Here is an 8357-nt window from a genome sequence, read left to right as displayed (position 1 = left end):
TGTGTGTGTGTGTGTGTGCGTGTGCGTGCGTGCGCGCGCGCGCCCGTGCGCGTATGTGCGGGTGTCTGTATTCACGCGTGGGTATGGATTTTTTTTGTTTTGTTTGTGTGTAGGCATGTACGTTTGCTTGTGTGTTGGTGTCATGTGAGTACGCTTCCATAAATCAGTTTCAAATACCAAAAGACAAAAAACAAAACAAAAACAAAAACAAATCTTGAAATCCAATAAAAACAAATTACACAAACAGGCCTTAGGCAGACAGAAATTAGGGCTCACAGACACACAGATAAACAGGTTGACAGACAGACAAACAGACAGACAGGCAGACATAGCATATCCTCTCTATTGGCTCTGTACGACCCTCTCAGGGAATTGTGGTTCTTTTCTTTCACATTTCACGTGTTCCTGAGATGCTGAGCAAAGGTATTTTTTATCTACCAACCCTGAAATAATGCTAGGGTCAGTTAGCCAAACTAAAAGGGTCAAGATTGTCTATATTATGACACTATCATGAGCCAAGCTTTGGAAGCCGCCCTTCGAAGCATGAGAAACCGAAGGCGGTTTAACTACCTCTTTAGGGTTTTACGACAATATAAATATCTCGCCACATTGTGAGAACTCTTTGCCCTTAGCTGACTTTGTAACAACCTAAAGTTCTTATGAGAGAAAAACAGAAGTAAACATTGTAAGAGCAGTGTTCCTTCTTTGTTTCTACACAGTTTACAAATCTCGACAGAATAAACTACTGCTAAGGGTTAATCACCACTACATATTATTATATACTAAACAGTTTCCACTGTAGAGAATGGCTGATTAAGGAGAGGTCTCATTTTATTTTGTCTTAAGTCGAAAAAGAAAAGGGTTTCGTTTTAGAAAAGACTTTACATATCTGTTTATAATTCTAACAAATCCGTCCAGCAACAGCAGCAATAAGAATACCATTAATGCCAGTAATGGTAGCTACAAAGATGAAAAGAACAGCAATAGCAATGGAAGCAAAAACAATATCTTCGTCATCCTCGTCATCATCCTTGTCAAAGACAGCCAAGACCACAGCAACAAAAAACCAGTAACAGCAACAGCAGTAGCAATAACGACAACAGCTTCAACAACAACAACAATAACAACATCAACAACAACAACATCAACAACCACAACAACAACAACGAAAACAACAACAACAACAACAGCATCAAAAATACCAACAACATCAACAACAACAAAACAGGGACACCATCAGCAACATATAGCAAAAACCCCACAAAAGTAGCATTATGTACTCCTTGTTGTAGACAGGAAAAAACATATGTAACGTTCTTTTGGAAATGTAGGAAGAAATAAATAATAACAAAGTATCGTGAATGTAGAAGTTCAAGTAAACTGAGCATAACGTTAAAAAATCATAGTAAAATAATGCACGTAAAAACATATTGCACTTTATTAAAAACATAATAGTATGGCGGAGTCATACAAATATCCTGAATTAAGCCATTTTGGCCTTACTTGGACTAGATCTAGTCACGGTAAAACAATGATAATATCATAGGAATAGAGTTCAAAACAGAGGGCGGCGTGGAAAGAGAGAGAGAGAGAGAGAGAGAGAGAGGGGGGGGGGGGGGGGGGGGGGTTTATAAATGTCAAGTGAGATGGGAAGGGAGGCAGGGATCTGATTTATTATTTCTTTTAAAAACCTTGTTCTTGTTGGTGCCACCAGGCGACCAAAAAGATCGAAGTAATATAAGGGTGTGTGCCTGATAGTGTGTGAGACTGGACTGGGGAAATCACTTCTTCCATGGGGGCGGAGAGGGAAGGCGGGGAGGGGGGGGGGTTGTTAGAGCTTGTCCAAGAGTCACACAACAAACCAAAGCCTTTTAAACCAAACGGTAGACGTTTTTGTGTTTTCTCTTCTTATTTAAGCCTAAAGCCCTTCTAGACATAAAGCAAGTCGTTCCACGATGGCAAAACACTTATTCCCTGGTCAGAACACCGGGATGTAAAGAGGAATATGTTTCAGGGAAGGGCGAGAAATATTCACAACCTACTCGAAATCAAACACAAAACTCTCACGCGCTTACCATGTTAGCAACCATTTGTGCTACAGAAACCAGCCAGCTAGATGCACCAAAAACCAGATCTACACTGCTATCTGGACAAGTAACAAAGAACAATGCAAAAGATAGCTATTTTACATTACATAATATACAAGCCTGCAGACAAACGAATTGTTTTTGTTTATTTACATTGGTCAAACATCGTATTAATATTACAACTAGTAAGTAGTTTGTGCCCGGTATTCATGTGCAAGAAACACAAAAAACAACAACCCTTACGTGATCAGGTAAATTAGTAAGACCAGCTTTATGCATGGATATACAGAGGACTGGTTGCGGTCACTGCGAACACACCAGGACAAATGTTTTGTTGCATAACATTCTTGTTGAAGACTGGTGCACAGCGCGGGTTTGTGACAAAGCTCGCTTCGATACCCCAACTAATCCTTGGTACGTACACACTGCTTGAGTCGCACGGATATCCAAGCCCTTATCACAAGCTCCATCAGTCTATGGTGATTGGAGCACTGGGATACAGACCACCAAGTGTTAGAACAACTGAGTTGGCATATTATTAAATTTAAGAGCCAGATGCTCGAACAGTGACAATTCATCACGTTTCAGTGTAATTAGCGACTGACAAAACTATTTTTAAATGATGTGCATGTTCAACAATCAGCAAGCACCTTAATCAAAATCTGAGCCAGCATGGTTATTCTGTTGCTGCACCTTTGTCCCGATAGTCGAACATCGCGGGAACGCAAGCCCTTGTTGGTTCCACTCACACGATGAGGCAAATCGTTCTCTGTGGTCCTTGAATTTGCCGAGCTGAGAGAAGTCACGGAGAGTCATTGATGACCTTGCTTCCACAGTACAGCGTCTCATAACCACCGAGATCTGTCCCATATGTTCCATCAAGATGTACACTGTTATCACACAACCAGTTCTAGAAAATGTTATTTTGAGTCATGACTCTCGCCTCAGTACAAGTTTTTAGAGTCTTCTCTTGAGACAGTCAAGTTTTGTCGTCAGTGGTGACCCATCCCCATACCTGCAGCAATGGCGGAAAACTTCATCCTCTTCTGTTTCTGCCTCTGGTTACAGAACCAAACCCTGACGACATTTTTCTTCAGATCGAGTTTCTCTGCAATCTGGGCAATCTTTTCCCCTGATGGTCTCGGCTGCACAGCAAAGTACGCTTCCAGAGACCTCTTCTCCGGCGCGGCGATTGAAGTCCGCTTTCGCTTCTTGTCTCCGCCAAGTCCGTTCTCTAGCTCTGCCTTCCTCTCTCGCGCCTGCTTCTCTGCGTCCTCGAGCCACGTCTGAAGGATAGGCTTCAGCGCGATCATGTTGTTGTGACTGAGTGTGAGCGACTCGAACCGGCAGATGGTGCTCTGACTGAGGCAACCGACTCCGGGGATCTTGAGGTTCGCTAGCGCGGCGCCCACGTCGGCTTGTGTCACGCCCAGCTTGATGCGTCGCTGCTTGAAGCGCTCGGCAAACATCTCCAGCTCTCGTGGATCGCAGTCCGACTCGTGCATGCCTCCCTGGTGGGGGTGCATGGGGCCTGGGTGAGGGGGCAGGGCTGGGTGTGGGTGGTTCACAACATTTGGCGGGTGCCCCGAGTACATGGGCGGGTACATCTGGTGGTGCTGGGCGTGTCCTGGCATAGCAGAAGCTCCGCCCATCACGTTGTTATGGTGTTCCGCCATAGAGGCGACAGGTCCCAGAGGCATGCCAGGCGGACCTCCGCTTTGACTGGACACGGCTGTGAGTTGATCAAACATGGAATCTGACGGACCGAAGCCATGATGTGGGTGGGGGTGGGGATGGTGGGGGTGTGGGTGGTGAGGAGGCATGGGCATCTGGTGACGAGGAGGACCTCCGTTGTGACCGGTGAAGTCCGGCGTGTGGCCGTAGAGACCCTCTGGCTTCATCAGCTGATGGCCCCCGGAGGGCTTGGATATATCCACGACACCCATGGCCTCAGCTCTCGCCAGGAACCCGTCATCCAGGCCGGAGAAAAAGTTGCCCTGTGGAGGCAAAGAAATACAGACAAAGTTAATAATATGTCACCATTTGTGGTCTTTGTTCAGAAAAAAACCCCAACAACCACAGCTGCCTGTTGTTGTTGTTCTTGTTGTTGTTGTTAATGTTGTTGTTGTTAATGTTGTTTTTGTTGTTGTTGTTGTTGTTGTTGTTGTTGTTGTTGTTGTTGTTGTAGTGGTTGTTATTGTAGTTGGGGGGGGGGTAAAGTTGGACATTTTGAGTAACAGTATGGCTGCCGACGTCGCTTTAATAGTAATTATCTAAGGACAAATTTTGTTCTAAATGAAAGTTAATACAAAGCAAGGCAAGATAAGAGTCTCTAAGTTTTCCTCTAACCTACCTTTCGGTTGTCATGGAAACATCATCAGATATAACGTTCCTGTTTCAAAATCTAACTCTTGTGTGCAGCGTGCAATAAACCCATGTGTCCACGCTTGAAGTGTATGTGCATTTGTGTGTGTGTTTGTGTGTGTGTATGTGTTCATATGTGTGCGTGTGTGTGCATGTATGTGCGTGAGTGTACATGTGTACGTGTGTGTGTGTGTGTGTGTGTGTGTGTGTGTGTGTGTGTGTGTGTGTGTGTGTGTGTGTGTGTGTGTGTGTGTGTACGTGTGCGTGTGTGTTTGTGAGTGCGCGCAAGTTCTCTCCATTAAAAATATGCGACTGGATAAGAGCTTTAGAATGTAAAAAAGAATGGTCTGAATTGTTCACATTTTGCTTGATGCTTTTTAACGTTTGCTTTCGAGTTGGATTTTGTTGTTGTTGTTTGTTTCTAGTTTGTTTGTTTTTTGGGTTTTTTTATTCACACGACAGCATTATCCGTTTCAATGCTGTTAAGGACCAAGCTATTGGAAGTGATATTTCAATACAAAGAGAGGGAGGAGGGAATGGGGTTCTAAAATAATATCCGCTATTGAAAGTGTTGGGTAGAGTTTCCAAGCGCGCGAACGCTTAATTCGATCTTCCTAAGCTGTTGACTTTCATCAGAATCGGCGGGAGCTAATTTAACGATTCGAGACAAGACAGGAAATGGCGCCTTGTAATTATAGGGGAGGAGATGGCGAATTGAAAACACCGCCCGCTGGAATCTCCCCTGGTAATTACTGGCTACGGCGAAAGTTGTGGTCGTTTTTAAACTTGTCGAACAAATGCCCAGACTAGGGGAAGGGTCATCGGGCATGAAAGATATGTAGAGACGTACCAGGGACGGGACCCCATATTTTTCGACGTTCTTTGGGGAATACAAACAATAATTCAGCGTTGTGAACAGCTGCTAGGTGGATGGTTTGGAGACATGTCCACAACGACAAATATTTCTTTTTCTTTTATTATTAACGTACTAGGGTGGATAGTTTTGCTGGTAAACGCTTTGGCACAACTATAATTAGAAACGTTCTTTTTCTTCTAAACACGGTTTTTGAGCTGACCAGTCCCTGCCAGCAATAAAGCAGCAATTAATCTAATGATAAACCTTATAAGGATTAAGATAATAAAAATGATATTCGAAAGATAAATATAATAACGATCATGATAATAATGAAAACGATTTTGATTACTATACTACTACCACAACACTACCACTGCTAGTGCAACCAGCATTATTAATAATAAAAATAATAATAAATACTGATAATATTAATAGCAATAATAATGATAACAATAACAACAATAACAACAACGACAACAACAACAATAACAACAACAAGGACAACGACGACGATGACAACAGAGCCAAACAAAGTGTTCATATGATTCAAATGAGTCTGCGTGTTAATCCATGAAATTAGTCATTCGTATTCGTATTCGTATTTGTTTTGTTTTGGCTTTTGTGCTTTTTTGTGGTTAGGGGCAAAACTATCTTTTTGCTCCAAAAAGTTGTAACTGTTGCACGTGCAAGTCTTGGAAAAAACGCTACACTAAGAAAATGTTTACAGTATTGAGCAAGGAAAAACCACACGTTAACAGACAATGAAGAGAAAAGAATGCGAACTGAATCAGTCTGATAAATATGTGACAGAATAAAATAATGAGGAATCTAAAAAATGTAAAGACGAAATCGACTCTCTCTCTCTCTCTCTCTCTCTCTCTCTCTCTCTCTCTCTCTCTCTCTCTCTCTCTCTCTCTCTCTCTCTCTGTGTGTGTGTGTGTGTGTCTCTCTCTCTTTTCTTTCATTCTCTCTCTTTGTATCTGTCTGTCTCTCGGTCTGTCTGTCTGTCTGTCTGTCTGTCTGTCTGTCTGTCTGTCTGTCTGTCTGTCTGTCTGTCTTTCTCCCCCCCCCTCGCTATCTCTCTCTCTTTCTCTCTCTCTCTCTCTTTCTCTCTCTCTCTCTCTCTCTCTCTCTCTCTCTCTCCCCTCTCTCTCTCTCCTTCAACAGCAGCATTCTTAGAGACAAAAGACGCTCCTCGAGCCTTTTAATCCTGTGTAGACTCAAAGAATGAGTGAAAAAAAACCGCAATCCTTTATTACGCCCAGATTTTTTTTTTAGGTCAAGGTTTTTCCTCGTCCTCTTCTGTACTGTTTTGGTTCCTATTATAACGTAAGTCAACGTTTTTGTCCGGGACGTTTTTGTGACTTAAAGATAGTCTCGAACTGAGATATATTGAAACGATTTCTAAACGTTAGAGACAATGTGACAAATGTTGTGAATAGTTCTTTTATAAACAAAGATCATAACTCCCCCCAAAAAAGAAGCGGATTGGTACTCAAAACCCTGTGGTTTCGCTTTTAAGATTAAAGTGATTGACCTTAATTAATCCATCTTATCCACACTGTGCAAATTTTGCTTTTTGCTTTGTCTTAGTTCAGTATATGGTTTATGCTTTTCTTTTGCATGGCATCACATAAAATATTTTCCATTTACTCTGGAGTCGTTTCAGGTCCGTCTGTATGAAATACATGTATATAAAAAACGGGAAAAAAAGCTTTAAAAAACCTCGCTGAATGTGCAATTACCAGTACATTCCATCCCACTACATATATTATCATTATATATCCACGTGTAAAGTACATTTGAACCTACTCTAACAGGCCACCTGTCCAAGACAATCCCCTTTACAAACGGCCACTTCGTACTTCCCATTTTGCGTTTTCCCCTCTTATTATATCATAATGACACTGCCCAAGGTGTCCGCCTGGTTAAGATAACCACTTTTCTCTTCGAAAATGGGTGAACGTCTTAGACAATTTCGAATGTGTTTTTGAGGCATCATGGTGAAATCAGGCGCTCGTCAAAGCAATGGAATCCAAGAAATCTACACTTTCCGCAACAGTGGCAATTTTGATCGAGGGGGGAGGGGGTGTTAACTCAGATTTTTTTATGTCCACTTCAAAGCCCATCTCTTTGGGGGTTTTTTGCTTTAAAAAAAACGTTGATTAAAAGACACAAAAAAATGTAAGTTTTCAGTTTACAAGAACTCTCAAGCTTTGTAAGTCACAAAACTTTGGCGGCCTTTTTCTTGCTAATTTTACCCCTGAAACCAGGCGACTCCCATTTCTTCCTATCGCAAATATCTTTACTTCTATACGAGATAGATGGGTATTTGTTTTCGTCGAAAGCAAGAAAAGTGATCAAGCTTTAATATTATACCAATAACTTCACTTTCACAAAAATTGCCGAGTGTCTGATTCCATCGTGTCGTGACACATTTTTGTTCTCACGCCCAGAAGGGTATATATTTCTTTTTATAAAGCCTGTAAAGTTCAATCTCAAGGGAAAGGTGGTGTTTTCAAATTAAATTAATTAACCCCAGGAAATAGAGAGGAGAACTGCAAACATGATTGTACAATTCTCCATCTCTTTCGGATGTCTTTCAACAAATTTCAATCACAGTTTTTTTCTAACACTGAACCACAGGAAAAAATTGATTTTGGGAGTATGAATATGAATTCTTGGTCGATCCGAACCGGTATCTTGGTCGATTTGAACCGGTAAAAACAAACCTATTGATCATAAAAACAAATGTCACTATTTTCGAGCTGATTGCAAATAAAGCTCTGCAAAATTATACGCTCGCGTTTCAGTGAATTGAAAGGGGCTCCGTCTGCGTGAGGGAAATAAAGAAACAATGAAGACCGGTCCGAGAAAAGAGAAGATGGAGATAACCAAAGTAGCTAAGGCAGACAACCCGAGGACAAACAATCAAGGCGAGTTGAATTGTCGTAAATTACTGGCACCTGGGAGAAATCTCAGACCTGTTCCCTGCAGGCTCTCAAACGGCCTCCAGTGAGATGAAGAGCACAGCTTGTGAGAAAAGAGCG

The 8357-nt window shown here is 42.0% G+C and overlaps 1 protein-coding gene across 2 annotated transcripts in view; it reads right to left on the bottom strand.

Annotated features, from left to right (window-relative positions):
- Positions 1 to 1681: 1681 nt before the first annotated feature.
- Positions 1682 to 8357, bottom strand: part of LOC101859216 (brain-specific homeobox/POU domain protein 3-like) — a 41568-nt gene continuing 34892 nt past the window's right edge. For both annotated transcript variants that reach the window (XM_035973387.1, XM_005112117.3), the window contains exon 2: positions 1682 to 4084. In XM_035973387.1, the coding sequence (XP_035829280.1) occupies positions 3080 to 4033 (954 nt within the window). In that variant the 5' untranslated portion in view covers positions 4034 to 4084 and the 3' untranslated portion in view covers positions 1682 to 3079. The remainder of the gene's footprint in view (positions 4085 to 8357) is intronic.

This window comes from Aplysia californica, unplaced genomic scaffold, assembly GCF_000002075.1.
Source record: "Aplysia californica isolate F4 #8 unplaced genomic scaffold, AplCal3.0 scaffold01187, whole genome shotgun sequence".
Classification (NCBI taxonomy): domain Eukaryota; kingdom Metazoa; phylum Mollusca; class Gastropoda; order Aplysiida; family Aplysiidae; genus Aplysia; species Aplysia californica.
The sequence above is the reverse complement of the archived record's forward strand: the minus strand, read 5'-3'. Positions and strand labels throughout refer to the sequence as shown.